Source organism: Linepithema humile, chromosome 4, assembly GCF_040581485.1.
Source record: "Linepithema humile isolate Giens D197 chromosome 4, Lhum_UNIL_v1.0, whole genome shotgun sequence".
In the NCBI taxonomy this organism is placed as follows: Eukaryota; Metazoa; Arthropoda; class Insecta; order Hymenoptera; family Formicidae; genus Linepithema; species Linepithema humile.
The window spans coordinates 23,014,234-23,032,237 of record NC_090131.1 but is presented as its reverse complement, the minus strand read 5'-3'; the positions used below and the strand labels follow the sequence as shown (position 1 = coordinate 23,032,237).

The following is an 18,004-nucleotide window of genomic DNA, read 5'->3' as shown; positions in this document are numbered from 1 at the left end:
ACATTATAAAATAAATTTTATTTTAAAGGAATTATAAAAAATATTTTATATTTATCACATTAAATATTTCTCAGAAAATTTGATACCAGAATGTTATAACAAAAAAATTCATATTAAGTTATAAAATATTGACTTTTAAAAAATATACTATGTACAAAATGATTTAAAATAAAGTCGTAATTATTTTGTAGCTATTTACTATAGAAATTAATAATATTATCATTTACAATATAAAATAATGAACAAACACACAATAATACACAGAAAATTTATTATAATCGATAAAAATAAAATAAAAAGAATACATTGCATTTTCAAAAAGCTTTTATATTACTATATTTTTTATCTTTGATTATACATACACAATTTTTATTTTTATTTTATTTTATTTTTTAATTTTTTTATTTAATAATCACTAATCCAAAGAACAAATGCTGACAAACGGACCAGTTTGTCATTGCTGGAACAAACCAGTTTCAATCTTTTAATTAATATCATCATATCGATATAGCAATTATGAAATTATTTATGTCCACAACTTTGTATCGCAGTTTTATTCTTACTTTTTTTTCATAGATGTTTTAATAAGTCAGAAGATTTATAATAGTTTGGTTCTTATTATGTGCGCTTGCGGCGTAGCGTGTGTGTGGCATAAGTAGGAGCGTGATAAAAGATAAAGGATAGATGAAAATAATAGTATATAATGAGATGTAAGTTAGTTATAAGTTAGTTTGTAAGTTAATTGTAAGAGAGGTGTAAAAAACAAAGTCCATTATAAGAGGAATAATTAAGATACATATTACGATAATTTTAATAAATTTCGAATTCGTTAATTATATTGTTAGTTACTCGATTTAATGTCTTTATTTAGTTCTTATTTGTTTCTTTGTACTGCAACATTATAATTCGGACTTTAACGAAAACTTCGATGAGAGAGCGCGATTGTGGTAAATAATCCAAAAAGCGAAAAACGTTTATCTGTTTAAAATTCGATATTCTCCTGAAAGCTTTGATTCAACGGGAAATATAAACAGAAGTGACCCGAACATGATTTAGTCTTCGTACAGCCTCACTCGCGTTATCTACGTTTCACTATTTAACGTGAGTCGGTCGTTAATCATTAAACTGTGTGCAACAATTGTAAGTATGATTGCTATAAGTTGACTGCATATTGCACTTTATTAAATTTGAGCTATTCTAAATTCTTCTCTAATCACGAGTCGACTAGCTGACTTCATTCGCGTAACGTGAACAGTATCTTGTCGTTCACAGTTTTTTATTCATTATAAATCACATATTTTAATTTATTTATCGCATTAAATGCTTATCGGAAACTTCATATTTTGCATTAAAAAAGTCATATTAAATGATAAAATATTTGCTTTTAAAGAATACATTCGAAGAGATTTAAAACAAATCCGTTATGCTTTCCCATAATCATTCTATACCTATTTATCGCAAACATCATTATATGATAATAAACAAACACACACACACATAACAATACAAACAAAATTTATTATAATCAGAAAAAAATAAAAAAAATTTTGACATATTTTAAAAAACTTTTCCTAGTGATGTACTAACGTGATATATAATAATTGTTGCTAATAGTATTTCACAAATGAAGGTAAAAACAATTTCCATACTTGTATCAGTCACGTAAAAACTGAAAGAAACAGATAAAGAAAAGTAGAATACGTGTTCTTTTACACGCAAATGTTAAAAAACATAACGAAAGACTTAGTAAGATAGTGTTGTTCAATGATAACAGGCAGCATATAAATTTCAACCATCCTCACTTAAAGTTAAATATTAACAAAAAGTTGTTCGTAGCAGACGAAGCTCTCACACATAATTCGAAAAACGGAGAAAAATACTAAACCGGAAAAATATCATGGCAAAAATGTTTCTATTATATCTTGCAATAATAATTGGAGCATTTTCTGATACAACAGCAACGAATTATTGCAATATAACCTTGTGTCAAAATGCTCATAATCTTCAAACGATGTGCATGTACCGTGTAAGTAGAATTATTTATGTATATATAATATTTAATTAAAGAGTTAATTATAAAAGCATAATTATATCTTTTTCTTTTTCGTAGATTTAAAAAAATCTGCAATGCAAAAAAAATTGTATTTATATTTCGAGTGAAAATTTTTATTCTTTTTCATTAAAAGCAAGTTAGAGTCAATATGCTGAATATTAATTGAATCTCACACATAATTCTATGTCACAGTCATCAACGCCGGGGCCAAAATGCGTACAATGGAGTAATCAGGGTTTGACCGATGCTGAAAGATCAGCTATAGTACTAAAACATAATCAACTGAGGCAGAATGTAGCGTTAGGTAAGGAACGCAGAGGAAGAAACGGTCCACAACCAGCGGCAGTTCACATGCCAAATTTGGTAAGATACAATGTGTGTGTGCGCACAAATATATATATAGAATACTTTTGCAAGTTTTAAAATATTTTGATTTATTAATATTATAGCTACTGAAAATATTTTAAAACTTGCAAAAGTATTGCATATATATTTGTAACTAAATTGATATTAAAAATTTAAAAAGTTCTTGAAAAAGAAAAAGATTGTTAACAGTAATAATTCTGATTTACAATTAGCATATAAAATTGCAAATAGAATTTAGAATTTTCCTTCTATCCTCTATCCTTCTATCCTAATCCTTAAATGTCTTAATGCTTTGCATATAATTTTCTTAGTCCTGGGATAATGAATTAGAGACAATTGCACAAAGATGGGCCAATCAATGCATCATGGGTCACGATAGTTGCAGAAATGTAGGTAAGTAATGACTCATAAATGTAAGTATAGTTGTCATCGTAAATTATATATGGGACTTTATTCGTTAATAAATAATGATTATTACAGAAAGATTCAATGTTGGTCAGAATATAGCATGGATCTCTTCCACGGACGAAAACAAATCCACTTTGGAACAAATCATTCAATTCTGGTACAACGAAGTAGATAAATTTGATAAAAATCTAATTTCTGCATATAGGTAAGTAATTCAAATAATAAATATTTTAATAATCATATAAATTTTATACACTTATATGTATAATTTAAACAAATTTATATACCAAAATGTCACCTAAATTAACGTATTGCATAAATAATTTCTTTTGGTCATGCTATATTTTAAAAAATCAACATATTTAAACATAAATGTTATCAAGTTTTATTAAAAAATAATTGTTTAAAGTGTGTAACATATTTTCTAATAAAATAATATATTTATAGTAGAGATAAGGACGGTGACGTGATAAGCCATTATACTCAACTCGTCTGGGCTAACACAACAAAAGTCGGTTGTGGACGAATAAAGTTCAAACACGGTGATTGGAATAAGCATTATCTAGTATGCAATTATGGTCCAACTGGAAATGTACGAGGTGGAAGAATATATGAAATCAAGAAATGAATTTGAAAAAAAAATAAAATCATACATATGTACTAACAATACTAATACTCAATGGACGATAGACGAAAAATGTAGCAATACTGAACCAAAAAATTCTTGTAGGACATTTTTCATCGATAATCGACTTATAAAAAAACTGACAGTAATCAGAAAAAAGCGTTTTTACATATCGTATATCTACGTTTTTTTAATATATTGTATATCTGTGACAAAAAAACGACAAAGCAAATATAAAGTTGCAATACACATCATTATTACAAACAAATAATTAAATTATCATGATAGTTTTAATATACAGAGATTTTAATCTTACACATTTTCTTTCAAGATATCTCTTTATATAGTATATATAGAATAATCCTTAAATGTTGCATATTAAAATAAAAAAAGTAACAGAATAAATAATTTTTATTGTAATAATAATTTTAACAAAAAAATGCAATAAATATCTAAATAAAAAAATAACAAACTTTTTTAATTCTCTTAAGATCCCTTCTTTTTTACTCATAGTATGGCAAAAAATCTATGCGTCGATTTATAAATGTAAATTGCAAATCTTTTAACAACAATTTCAACTAATAAATAAGAACTAAATTCACTAAATCTTTTAGAAATTACAATAAGAAATCAATAGTCATTTGAGAGATAAATCAAAATTAAATTGAAAGAATATCATGACAGAAATTTTCAATATGTTGTCTTGCCATAGTGGCGGGAGCGATCTAAACTTTTCAGGTGTGCACAACGAGAAGTATCAGCGCGCATTCAACGCAACGTCATAGCGCCGAGCAAAGAATTGCGAATGGAATACAAGCGATCCATATATCAGAAAGTCAGCGGCGCTCCGGGTGAGCGCGAGACACACACTCATCCTCGCATACATCCGAAAAAAATGTGAGATCCGAACGAACGGGACGCGAGACAGCGGAGCATCGCGTAAGGCAAGAGGGAGGGTAGCTGGGCTATTAGGGGCTTTAAACGCTTTTTAAAACCGGGAGAGAAACGTATCGAGTGCCGGACGCGCAACAATGACGCGGGCAAACATTCCGATATACAGGCCCACCCGCGGCGTGCATCACTGCGCGCTACGACATAGTCCAGCGCATCGTGCAGGTGATGTTTGGACGTGCGTCGCCGAAACGGGAGAAGGCGAGAAGAATGAACGGCGCGAAAGCGGAAGAATTTGTATACGTTGACAGCGAATTTCCTCGGAGCGACAGCTATTAGGGAATCGAGAGATGATTGTACGTCGTTTTCGGCAATTCTGAAAATTCAGGTAGGGATATTAATGCTACACTCGCAATACATACAGTAAACAGATCTCTTTCTAGCGACGATTCGCTTAGAATAAATAAATTCGGCAAATTTACACAAATAAGATGTAAAAAATAAATCATACAATTTTTCAAAATTTATTTTCTAGACTTGCGTTATTAATTATGTACTTTTACATCTCATTTGGGTAAATTTATCGATATTCTTTACTGTAATCCCACACGGATCTCTACTAGAAAGCAGAAGATCTTTTCTATCGTTTGCAAATTTATACAAACGGGATGTTATTTTACTATTTTATTTTATTAAGATATCAGATGATCTTTATGTTGCGAAGCACTCTATTAAATTAAGAAGCATTTGAGTAGAGATTTGAAAATAGATCATTTATATACATTATATTACATTACATTTCTTATATAGAGCAATATGTATTGGCCTCTATTTTCGATATCTTTGAATCGTGGAATTTTGAAATTCTTCTATGTCAAAAGATGATAAAAGGAACTTGACAATTTCTGTGTTTATTTGTGAACAAATGCAATAAGAGAGAAGCGGTGGCAAATATCTTTCTTCGTGTCAAACTGGCTTAATAATGACAGACTGTCGGTGTAATCTGAGATTAAGGTGGGCGTATTCAGGCTGTAATCCGGGCGTATTTAAGCAATCATTTAACCTACAGGCACCCTACGGTAATAAGGTTTGTAACACAGGCAGGGTCGACGACAAACTACCTGAAGGGGATATCAAAAGAAAGAGAGAAGAATAATCCGTAGAAAGAAAAAACAAGGGAAGTAAAATATTTGTATGTAAAAAGAAATTTAAAATCAACGCTGGCACTTTGCCGTCTTGCAGCACAAAACGAAATTAGAAAAGAGCATTTGTGTGTAAAAGAATAAAAATCGGATATTAAGAGGCGTTTGAAAAGAAACCAAGTTTTGCACCCTCGGGAAAAGAACGTCGAAACTCGGGATAACGGATGAAGAGGGAAAGAGAGCGGGGAGAGAAAGGTGCGTGCTGTAGAGAAAGAGCTCTAGAGGGCTCGCGGTCATATATCTGTTGAACGGTAGGGGGGTGTCAACGAGCTTCGACGAATGTCCCAGCGGGGTTTCCGCTACCCAAACTGCTACCGAAACTCTCCGTGTGAGAATCTGGCGCACTTTAACGCGCTAAGCTACCGCAGCGGCTCTCACATTATCCAATCTCGTCAGTTGCGATCGTACCTGTGTTAAATCCCGGACGGAAGTCAATGCTCTCTTAATCGCCTGCTATAATCTTTGCTTCCAAAACTACAAAATTTACTCATTGCTATGTCTTTAATTAAAATTGAGAGTAGAAGAAAAGTTAAAACTGTCGACAATTTCTTTCAATTATTCAAAGTTAATTAAAAATTAAATCAAGAACTCAGAGATTTAAGTAAATGATAAAATCTATTCTTTCAGATTATGTCTCACTTGAGTTTGATCTGAATTTTATATTTTATAAATATTTGTGAATTATAAATTTACGTATGTTTCATAATTTGAATAATTATCTCAAAATGTTGGACAATCGTTGTACAATTTTAACAAGTGACAGATTACAGCTTTTTAATTTTTCTTTCTGATAGAAAAGTTTTTTTTATATAAAAATTGTAACAAACAAAGCACGGATATTTTATACATTATCATAATAAAAACAATATTTACGATAGAATAGGATTTCTAAACAAAACAAAAATTAATTACCTATTTTAATCTTTTTTTTTAATCCTTTGATTCAACGCGAGCAACACCCTTCCTTCTCAAAATTACAGACTCATACGCAACCACGAAACATCCCATAAAAACTTATTATAATGAAAAAAAAGGCGGAAAAAAGGGCACAGATACAGACATGCGTGCGGTAAACGTACGCGCCCGAGAGCGAAAGGGCGCAACCCACCGTTCTTTCCCCTACGTCCTTTACAGCGCATCGTACATAAACGAGCAAGGGGATTCTCTATTACTTGAGGGGTTGCAGTTTGGGGCGGTTGGTGACGCCATCTTGAATTCAATCGCCGGGAAAATGGTGGTGGTTCTGATGGCAGCGTTGATGAACGCACATTTCTGCTTAATTTAAATACTTGATTTAAATATGTGCCTTTGTGTGGGAAATAATGTGCAGATTTGTCGGGCAAATATTATAGTTACTGTTCGGCCACAATATTATAGTAATATAATAAAAAGCAGTAAGCATCACTATAATAAATTATTGATCAATATTTTTTGATCAATTATGATTCAATTAAAAATATTTCAGTACAACAGAAATTCATAAAATTATTCCATGAATTTTAAGTATTCAATTGTTGCAATCAAAGCTACAAATTAATATTGATTGTTCAATGATAATGTATGTTGCATTCGTTTTAATCCATCTATCTATATTTGCAATAAAATCTTATTGTTAAAACAATTAATGTACCAAATCTTAGAAAGAAAGAAAGAGAGAGAATGCGGTATACTTAAAGTTATATATAAAAATAGTTATCATTGCGTTAGAATAGAAAAGGATGAAAAGAGAACTGCATTAAATAATATTAATTTATAAATAGTTATTCCATATAATTGTAACAATAAATTCGTCACAAATATAACAAGTATAATATATATATATATAATAATAAATATATATAATAAAATACGTACATATTCTTCAAATATATACATTCTCTGAATATTTACATTACATTACATAATTTACATTATACTGTACAATTATCTACATTGAATTATCGTCACGCTAAGAAAATGCGTGCAATTCCAAGATGCAAAAGTGTAAGATGTTCATTAGAACTTTGAAAAATACTTGATTTTTTTCCTCGATGTGGCAAGTCCATGGAGTTTTATGACGAATCTTTTTCTAAGTGTAAATGACTGTATCAAAAATATTTTGATGCGATTTAAAGCTCTCAAGGCAACCGAAGCGTTATATCATACAAAATATGTATATGCGTAAAGATTGTTCGGATACTCTTTTTATCTCTTCAGTTATCACTTTTATCGCAAAGTCACGGAAGCTTGAAGTTTGTCGAGTAGATTAGTCGAGCTAATCATCGTATTAAATTTTTCAGGAAGTTACGACGTCAGATCTGATAGATGTATGGCGGAAATCCTGTAGTTTGCTGAAACGGATGGCTCAGAGCGAACATGCCTAATGCCGCCGCCGAAACGCGGTACGGATCGCGTACTTCGTGTGTTCTCGTGTGCTTTTTCAGGTGATCCTTACGCCCGAATCGTTTTCCACAAATGACGCAAGAGTGTGGCCGCACGCCAGTATGAATCCGTTTATGTCGCGTCAGTTCTTCATTTCTGGTGAACGATTTTCCACAGGACTCGACGTCGCATTTGAACGGTCTCTCGCCTGTTACAATGGAATGCATTCTTGATTTTTTGTCCTTGCTAATTTATTTGTACGTTTATTAGTGCTTACTTAAGAATGACTCATTTATATTTCCTTTTGACTATTAGAAGGATAGCCATAGATGGATTATATAGGATTATAAATTTGTTAAATGAATGGAAATTAGTCCAAAAATGGAATTGTGAATATTTAAGCATTGAGGCAAGGTGGCGTTAAATATAGCCTGATTATTTTTAGCCTCAATACTTTCAAATACTTATAAATTTTTTTTCTAAAAATATCTATCTTCAATTAATATTTTCGTACACTTGCAATTTTAATTGCTTATCAAATATAATATTTATGCATACAAAGTGAAACTTGTAGACTAATTTCTTTATGTATATCTTTTGAGAAATAGAATTTATTTATTTGCAGATGGAAATAATTAATAATTTTGCAGTAGTATGAAATGTCGCTTATTTATAATCCGACTAGTTGTCTTTTATCAATTGAATGTGCTTTATATAAAGAAATCTTCTATTTTAATTGCATAAAATAAAATAAAAGAGGATTGTGCTATTAAAAATAAATTTTGCCCGAAATTAATATTATCATAATAAGACCATTTAAAAAAGTTCTTCAAGTTCTCTCTATCTCTCCTTATTTATATCAGCAGGTATTATTGCTGTAAAAAAATTGTATTCAAAAAATATTAACTAACCAGTATGTATGCGAACGTGTCCCTTAAGTTGACCGTTGTTGCTGAACGCTACATCACAATACTGGCAGCGAAACTTTTTTGGACGCATCTTTTTTATTTGTTTGGCGACAACATCTTGACGGTGTATCATCTGCACTGCTTCTTCCATGGTACGGTTATAAAATCCCGGTGAAAGAATTCCGGGATGAATCCCGGCGTCGATTCCGGGATGTATCGCGTGATGGACACCGGAATGGATTGCGGGATGAAAATCGGGAAGAGCGTAATACAACTCAGGAATTATCGAGTTCGCGCCCGATGGTCCCGCGATATCCGGATTCGCGATTGAACAAGCTCCATCGCTTGCAAAGCTCTCCGGTCGTTGAAATTCAGGCGTTGAGAGATATTCCAGGGAATTAACGTCACCGGAAGCATTGAATTCGTCTGAATCCCGAGCAGAAATCGCGTGCGCCGTGGAAGTGTTCGAGTCGACTGATTGTCGCGAGCGGAAGGCACTTGATTCGTTCGTTGCATCTTGCGTGGTCTCAATGTCTTCGCCTTCGAGAGAAGGCGTAGTGCTGGTCGCTGCATCATTGGAGGACTCGCTGCCGCGACGGATTCTCGTGCGATGAGCACCGTTCGACGATGTGGAATCCGCTGTGCCTCGATCCGACAGTTGAGTGTCGTACTTTTCGGATACTTCTACGATGTTCGAGCTCGTGGAGGTCGTCGATGTCGCCGAAGACACGATGCTCTCCTCGTCGTCCTCCCGCCTGTTGCGCGGCACGTCGTGCAACGTATTGTCGACGGTAACAATTCCGGAAGCCTCGTTTGTGGTCTTCGGGATATGCCAGGGTCGGAAGAAGCCACTAGTCTTCAGCTCGGACATTCTTGCACTCGACGAAGAATCTTCTTTATTTTTGTCGCTGCCGTGAGATTTCACTATCGACACTATAGATGACAACAGCCAGCGTGACAGCGCGGGCTATCCAAAAGTCACTGAACACGAATCCCAGCTCACCGCGACCTTATATAGAAACATTTCCCACTGCCGACGGCCCTTCGGGGGTCGAACCAATCCTCTTCGGGAAGGGAGGATCGGTTCGTCCCCCAAAACGCGTCGGCGGGAGAAGGATAAGTGCGAGGACGCCCTTGGCAGTAAGGGCCGAAGGTGGGTTTAGAGGGGCCTGTCGAGGGCTCGGTACGCGATACGCAGCCCCTTTGTAGTGAATTAATCGGTCGCCGCGGCCACGGGGCTCTCGCCCCCTTTGTCACGAGGGAGCGCACGAGTGCAGGCAGAGCGAGGGAAGGAGGGACACGGACGATCGGAAAGTCGACGATGTGGCAGGGAGGAACCCCGATGCAGAACCGATACGAGCGAGCGATATCGAGGGGTCGCGAGGCCAATCGCGGACCTACCCCGTTCGCTCGAACGCGACGCTTTCTTCAAACCGTGCCCGCCAGGCACGCCCGTGACACGATATTCGGCATCGATGCCGATTGTTATTGGCCGCGGAAGGGTTACGGGTATAAGTCTCGTACAAGCGTGGGAGAAAATGTCGAGATTGAATGTTTCCCATGCAGACTCCATTTATTGATCTATTGATCTAATTACTGTCATTGTCGCTTTTTTCAAAAATCCACGTGCATGCGTGCTATAAATATTTTTAACGTTAATAATATATGAATAATTTGTGGCGAAAATAATTTTTGTTGATCAAGACGCTTAAATTTTCACGAGAATATATCTGCAGAAATATCCGCTATTAATATTTCACGAACAAACAGCGGTCTTTCAATTTCGCTGATTACTAAGCCATACGCGGATCTCTCACGGTCGGTCGCGCGCACTGAAAGAATAAATTGTTTATAGGAGCTGATCCATTCCGAAATCGACAGACAGACCACTTTGGACACAATGAGGACCGGGACGTACAGAGTCGGACCGGGGTGTCGCATCGTGTATGGGATATACTGCCTATATACGGCGAAGGTCTCCGAGGGTGGAGCTTCGCAAAAGCACGTCGTTGATTTATTGTAACACTCGAAGAGGGAGAGAGAGGTAGAGATAGAGAGGAGAGAAGGAGTCACGCTACCCTCCAGAAGCGGAGAGCCTCGTTTACCGATCCACACCACCCACCCTCCTCTCATCGGCCTTCTCGCTTCCACCAACTGTGACGACACCCTTCTGTCAAAACGATGTTCGTACAAAACCGGCCGAGGGCCATTGATACCGGGCTCTGCCCTTTGTCGCATTCGTCACGACATCATCGCCGCCGCTCGTTTTGCGATGGTCCCGTTGTCTGAGTATCGCGCGACCATACAATCTCCGTAATGTCACGTATGATTTTCTAATTCACGGTTCTGATATTGCGGCTTACTACAAGGATAATCAATGTCATCTTTTGGTCACCTCTCATAAGCTGCCAGGACCAAATCAGCAGAATCGAATGCGACTTATCGGAAAATTTAGTACTCATTTTGTACTATTTTGTACCACAAAAAATAATTTTGTACCCCGTGCCATTTAAAAAAAAATCGTGGTGCTGCCAACTTCATATTAAGCTAGCAAAACCAAAAAAAAATATATATATAGATAAATAAAAAATACAACGTATACAGTTAGCGCTGAATTTGTACTAATTTGTACCACCCAAAAAAAGTCAAAATATTTCCATTAACCCCTTAAAACAACCCTTATTTTGTCTATCCTAGAAAATAGGACATTTCTTTTCCGATCTTTTAAGAATTTAACCAGCAAAATTGAACTAATTTTATCTTATTATTTACCACTTTTCATGTACTATTTTGTACCACAGAAAGAATTGTGTAACCCGTGTTATTTGAAAAAAATCGTGGTCCTGCCAACATAATGTGGAACTATCCGAATAAAAATTATTAAAAAATAACAAATAACGATAGATTCTATTAGTACTGAATTTGTACTAATTTGTACCACCCAAAAAAAGTCAAAATATTTCCATTAACCCCTTAAAACAACCCTTATTTTGTCTATCCTAGAAAATAAGACATTTCTTTTCCGATCTTTTAAGAATTTAACCAGCAAAATTGAACTAAATTTATCTTATTACTTACCACTTGTCATGTACTATTTTGTACCACCAGAAAGAATTTTGTACCCCGTGTTATTTGAAAAAAATCGTGGTCCTGTCAACATGATGTGGAACTATCCGAATAAAAATTATTAAAAAATAACAAATAACGATAGATTCTATTAGTACTGAATTTGTATTAATTTGTACCACCCAAAAAAAGATTTTTTTTCAAATAACACGGGGTACAAAATTCTTTCTGGTGGTACAAAATAGTACATGACAAGTGGTAAGTAATAAGATAAATTTAGTTCAATTTTGCTGGTTAAATTCTTAAAAGATCGGAAGAGAAATGTCCTATTTTCTAGGATAGACGAAATAAGGGTTGTTTTAAGGGGTTAATGGAAATATTTTGACTTTTTTTGGGTGGTACAAATTAGTACAAATTCAGCGCTAACTGTATACGTTGTATTTTATATATATATATATATATATATATATATATATATTTTTTTTTTTGGTTTTGCTAGCTTAATATGAAGTTGGCAGCGCCACGATTTTTTCTTAAATGGCACGGGGTACAAAATTATTTTTTGTGGTACAAAATAGTACAAAATGAGTACTAAATTTTCCGATAAGTCGCATTCGATTCTGCTAATTTGGTCCTGCCAGCTTATGAGAGGTCTTTTGGTCAAAGTAAGATCTATCGCGTAATAAGTTCAAAGAAGTACGATCTTTTATAAGAGAATGAGAATCTTTACCAAAAACATTTTAGTTGCAATCATTTTATTTTTAACTAAAAATTTTATTCTTCTATGAAAGACTGTACTTGTTAGAGCTTATTACACAACATATCTCATTTGGATCAAATTGTGACATTGTTTGTTCCCGCATTAAGCCACAAATATGTAGAAACCGTCTTTCTCTAGAATTCTTTCTAATTATTATTTCTTTGCGAGCGACTGTGATTATCTGTGACTTAAGATTTTTAAGACTAGTTAACTTGTTAATAATTCTAAATAGAATTATCTCGTTGTATATATATGTATATAATAATTTGACATATGTATATAATATTTTATATCAAAAATTACTATGATACACGACAGTAGCCGCGGACCATAAGAGGAATTATTAAATACCACGGCCATTACGTGAAAAACGTAGTAAAAATTTTTATAATTCCTTCAGTCCGCGGCAATATATATTGTATATAGTAATTTTTTATATAAAATTGTCTCTGTGTACTCGTAAAATAAATTTTCTTTGCGAAAAAGTACGACAATATAGAAATATTAATTTTTTAGATATCTGAAAATGCTGCAAACTATAGATCATTCAATCTAAAATGTGCATATGTATTTGTCTAATTTTTTAAACTACCGAATATCGTGCACGGACGGTTGCACCCTTCCCTTTTGCATTATTGTTTCCGAGACCCGTCAATCTGGTCAGACAACAGGCTGACCGACTTCCGTGGTCGATGGAGTCAAAAGAAGTTCCAAAGGATTTCTAGAATCCTGCGACGCTGCTCTCCTCTTCTCGTGTGCGCATTTAAAAGCGGAATTTATGTCAATCTGATGATGGATCGATCGACCTTCGAAGTTACCTCAATTTTTCTTTGCGGAAAATTCCCGATCCGTCTTACTTCGAGCGACGTAAGTCACAACAACAAGATACAGTTATCGACATTCATGTGTCAAAAATAACTTACGTTTCTTGTATTAAATAGAACGAAGGCATGTGATTGTTAACTCAAAGATTGTAATCACACATTGCAAATTTCTACTGATCAATTAATACCGAAATCTCATCGTTTGATATTTTCAAAATCTTTGAAATATTCGTGATATAGCCAATAATTTAGGATGAGCGTCATAAATCGGCATTTCGTTATAGATACTTTTAAGATTGAATGATATTTTCTCTTATAAATAATGTATAATTCTTAGATTCGCTTTTAAAACAAGATAAATAAAATTATCATCTAAATTATTTGCAATATAATTACTCAGTAAACAAAATGTTAGCAATGTTAGTAGATTGCCAGTAAATTTGATCAAATTTGCTGGCAATCTGCGAACATTGTTAACATCTGGCTATCTGAGTATTATTAATATAATTTCCCTTACATAAAATTTCCAAACAATCTAAAATTTAATAATTTCTGAATGCTTATTGAACTTTTCAATGCATTATATTTTGATGATTTCTCCTAAAAAAAACCAAGAAAGAACAGACGCGCTTAATTAAGCGTCCATATTACAAAACTGTACTAAGAGATCCATCAAACGAACACGTCTTGCATGATAGTTTTGCACTTGGTGTACAATGGCCAAAAATTGGTTTGTTCCGATTGATATCAAATAAAAAAAAGAGAAAAAAAAACATGAGCGATCGTGGGTGCACTGCTTTCGTTTTGTGCTATCGCTTCCTGGAGTTTCATTGTACATCCGTCAATGACCGATGATGGATCAGGCGGCTACAAATATCGCAGATTTTTACCCAATTCCACTGAATTTATTGGGAGCACATTTTTTTCGCAGATTGCTGCGGCTTGGAAAGGTATTGTATCCTGTCTCAATCGGCAAAAAATCATATAATAAAAAATGTAGAGAATTGCGATAAATATGATTCGATGCGGGTTACTGGACTTAATATTCAATTGTCATATTTCTAGTATAAAGTACATATTCTATAAAATATAAAATACACTAAGAGAGATAATTCTATTAAAATTCCCTCAATTTCGCTATTCTATTAATGCCAATTTAAAATCAGCTAAAGGCTATGTATATACTGCATTTCCAAAATTAAATATTTCAAAACCGCGTTCACTCCGAGAGCAATTCGCGATGACAAATGCAATAATGTCAATGTATCAAAAAATATTAAAAAAATGAAAGAGAATCTACGTTAAACGCATGCAAAAGGAAACTACTTTTTTTCTTTTACTCACTTCGTGTAATATAATAAAAGTGACGGAAACGTGCGCGCGGGCAAACGCACGGCAGCAAACGACGACAAAGACAACTTGTCGCTGCGGTAAGAAGAAAAAAGTGGCATAAATCATTGGCGGGTACCCGCCGATGAATCTCGCCCCAGGTTCATCCACGCGGAAGGGGCATAATCAAATTTCGCCCCGCCATGCGAGGGGCGGCGACTCTGCGGTCGTGCACACTTTCAAGGCCTTTCTGTTTGCCAAGAGGGTGGGATCTGGTCGAGGGCTATTATGGGGCTCACCCTGGGCTCTGTCGCGGATGCCCCGACGGAGTATGGGGTGCGTTACTCCCCGAGAGTCATCCAGTCATCCGATTATCCAGCAGCCGCCAAACAATCGCGCGCGACGTGACATGAGTGACGTGCGCGCCCGCTTATGCCGTATCGCGAAGAAACGTTACTCTGCGTCGTGAAGCAAATCTTACATACACACAAAAGTATCTTATCTTTCACAAGACAAATCGTACAAAGAAAAAACCAAACATATGCCTTCTCTTTTCCAGTTAAATTCATCCGTTTACGCACTTTGTTTCTTTCTTAGAACTGTCTAATTTTTTATTTTTATCGCAGAAATATTCATTGCGCTTTAAATCTATACAATTTAACAATTCTCTCTCATTTTGAAAGATTTCAATTTCTTCTCTCGTTTAAAATTAGATACGGCATAAGCGTGTCAAAAAGAAATCAACATTGCCTAAGCGCGTGAGAATTAATTGGAGCAAAACAAATAACGCCTCTATAACTAACGTTCTCGCCGTCGATATCGATCGGGAAATCGACGCGGTTTATCTCGCCGTCCATTAATCAAAGATCCAACTTCCGCGCGACTGAATCTTCCGTCGTTCGAAGGCTGACGGGAGGAATAGCTACCATAATAAAAGATCGTTCTGCCAGATGGCCCGTGCCCGGTACCAAAAGAGAGGCTCTCCCTCTCCTGTCTTTTCTCTCGAACACGCTTTTCCTCCTCTTTTGATCGACCTCAGTCTTTCCCTTTGACGTTCTTAAGGATGAGAGGTCGTGGGCATTCTTCACGGGTTTACGTTCTACGGAGCATGTGTTTCCACGAGCATTGATACGAGATCGTAATGTCTCCTCTTTCTTTGGAAAGTTTCTCATTATAGTATTCTCGTTATATCACGTGTCTTTGATAAACCGATGAGTAAAATACGACAAATATTTATCAATTTTGATGCAAGGATTGATAGAACATAAAGTAACAAATATGATTAGGTTCAAAAGTCAGAATTAAGCATATCACGTATATATATATTATATATATTTGCGATTTATTTTCCTTCAAATATTAATTTGTTTCTTTCAAAATTCTATTGTGATTAAAATTACATAATTTTGTTATAATATAAAAAAGTTTTTGTTGTTAGCGTCGATTACATTTGCAATTGCTAGTATAATAAATTTCCTTTTTCTGTCTCTATATTTTATACTTAGAATTATGATTCGAAAAGAAGTAGACACGATAACACTAGTTATATTAGCAAAGGTACGATCTCATATTAATGCAGTAAAATTGAGAAATATTTCTTGCATCACGATCTTTTCGTTAGCTTCCATAAAATGATGCGCGTGTCATCCACCTCGATACAGCTGCCTGCATTTTTCCCGACAAATAAACGTGTAGGGAATGTCTATGTTGAATCGAGAAAGCGCTTTCCGACGGCGAATGCCGGTCACTTTGACACAATTGTGAATTAGTATATTTACTGGCTTTATAGTCAAGCAACCCTTTCAACCAATGGCAGAAAAGTGCCGCGCAAATTTAGCCGCGGAATATTTCTTGGCGAAGTTTTCTGTAAATACTTACAAAGACATTCCGCAAGAATCATACGTTTCTTAATTTTATCCGCAATAAGAATGTATTTAATCTTAATGAATAAATATAAATATGTGCAAAAGCACAGCATTTCATTAAGATCTAGATAATAAATCAAGATTGGGAAAAGAAACAATTATAATAATTATATCTTTTCACAAAAAGTAGTCTTTGAATTAAAATCAACATTCAATTTTTGGTCAGAAAATTGCAGTCTCTGACGGATCGATAAACAGATTGTAAACGGTACCTATGAGAATACATTAAGATGTGCTAAATGGAATTGGATTGAGACGTGTTCTCTGTGAATTATTTCGGGATCTGCTTCCAGAAACGTTCACGGCAAATTGTCGGATTCGTCACGACAACGACCCTCCGCCACCCTTAATCCTGTGAGCCATGTACGCAATACGCACACGTCGTTTAACGTTTAGTGACTTACGAAGAAGCCCATAGCGAATTTATGGAATCCTTCTCTAAGCTTTTCCCGCGACACCTAGCACCTTGGCTGTCGTTATTCTAAACGTAACAGAGCGTTACTAAACGCCTTCACGCACTCTATAATACGAAAGACCTAATAGATCCTGAATTTCTATTTATTAGATTATTATATCATAGTATATTCAAACTCTGAAATCGCAGTTGTGTTTAAAAGACATTTGTCATAAAATGTAGAAAATATTTTCTGCGACGTACACAATTTCTAATTACAACGTCTTGTTAATAAAATTATATTAAATGAAATTTTTGCTTATCAATCTTTAAAAATATCAAAGTAAAATCCGTTTAAAGTATTACTTTCTTTATTTTTATTAATTTGTATTAATACTTTAAATTGAAAAAAAATTATAGGATCTCGTAAAAAGTTATTTTTTCATATTTTAGCATACTTGTAAAAAATATATTATCGGTAGTTCTAAAATTTTATATTTCATGAAACATTTAAGTCAATTCGGATCACATAGTGGTTTACACACTAATTCTAAAAGTTGATTCGGATAGAGAATATTCCAAGCAAAAATTCCCACACAAGAAATAAGAAATTCTACACAATTCAAGAATGTTAAGATTGATATGTTCGCCGGTATTGATTTAAAGTCTTAGTCTAGAAAAGTCACAAGTGCATAACGATCGACCAAATTATTTCCGATACACACACATAATAGCTTCCTTTGAGACATCTTTTCTTAATAGATTTCTACACATTATTAATTGTATAGCAATATTTCATGAAATAAAAACAATGAATACCTTATTCGCCTCATTTTCTCATTTATCTACCTTCTGTGAACAAATGTTCTTTATCCGCCAATGAGAAATCGAA

General features: G+C 34.5%; 3 protein-coding genes across 5 annotated transcripts in view; 1 reads left to right on the top strand and 2 right to left on the bottom strand.

Annotated features, from left to right (window-relative positions):
* The window catches only part of RhoBTB (Rho-related BTB domain containing), a 65,089-nt gene that overhangs the window by 43,798 nt on the left and 3,287 nt on the right, over window positions 1-18,004 (bottom strand). The window lies entirely within an intron of this gene.
* LOC105672525 (venom allergen 3-like) lies at window positions 979-3,474 on the top strand. 3 transcript variants are annotated; one of them, XM_067353390.1, is made up of 6 exons: window positions 979-1,140; window positions 1,837-2,026; window positions 2,246-2,416; window positions 2,731-2,812; window positions 2,900-3,032; window positions 3,278-3,474. In XM_067353390.1, the coding sequence occupies exons 2-6, from the start codon at window positions 1,898-1,900 to the stop codon at window positions 3,453-3,455; spliced, it is 693 nt and encodes a 230-aa protein (XP_067209491.1). In that variant the 5' UTR covers window positions 979-1,140; window positions 1,837-1,897; the 3' UTR covers window positions 3,456-3,474. The 3 variants fall into 3 exon arrangements, with proteins under 3 accessions (XP_067209491.1, XP_012222951.1, XP_012222952.1); XM_012367528.2 differs by having other exon boundaries at window positions 980-1,140; window positions 3,275-3,474; XM_012367529.2 differs by having other exon boundaries at window positions 985-1,140; window positions 1,840-2,026; window positions 3,275-3,474.
* On the bottom strand, window positions 6,396-16,046 carry LOC105672409 (Krueppel-like factor 13). Its single transcript, XM_012367326.2, has 2 exons — window positions 8,818-16,046; window positions 6,396-8,114 (listed from the first exon to the last, which is right to left on the bottom strand). Exons 1-2 carry the CDS (start codon window positions 9,683-9,685, stop codon window positions 7,837-7,839), a joined length of 1,146 nt encoding a protein of 381 aa, XP_012222749.2. The 5' UTR covers window positions 9,686-16,046; the 3' UTR covers window positions 6,396-7,836.

Excerpts from the sequence above, each read along its gene's own strand:
- LOC105672525 (XM_012367528.2), top strand. The coding sequence starts at position 1,898 with ATGGCAAAAATGTTTCTATTATATCTTGCAATAATAATTGGAGCATTT. Across the intron at positions 2,027-2,245 it reads AAACGATGTGCATGTACCGT|TCATCAACGCCGGGGCCAAA; the intron begins GTAAGTAGAATT and ends TCTATGTCACAG. Across the intron at positions 2,417-2,730 it reads CAGTTCACATGCCAAATTTG|TCCTGGGATAATGAATTAGA; the intron begins GTAAGATACAAT and ends TAATTTTCTTAG.
- LOC105672409 (XM_012367326.2), bottom strand. The coding sequence starts at position 9,685 with ATGTCCGAGCTGAAGACTAGTGGCTTCTTCCGACCCTGGCATATCCCG. Across the intron at positions 8,115-8,817 it reads ACACGTTCGCATACATACTG|GCGAGAGACCGTTCAAATGC; the intron begins GTTAGTTAATAT and ends CCATTGTAACAG.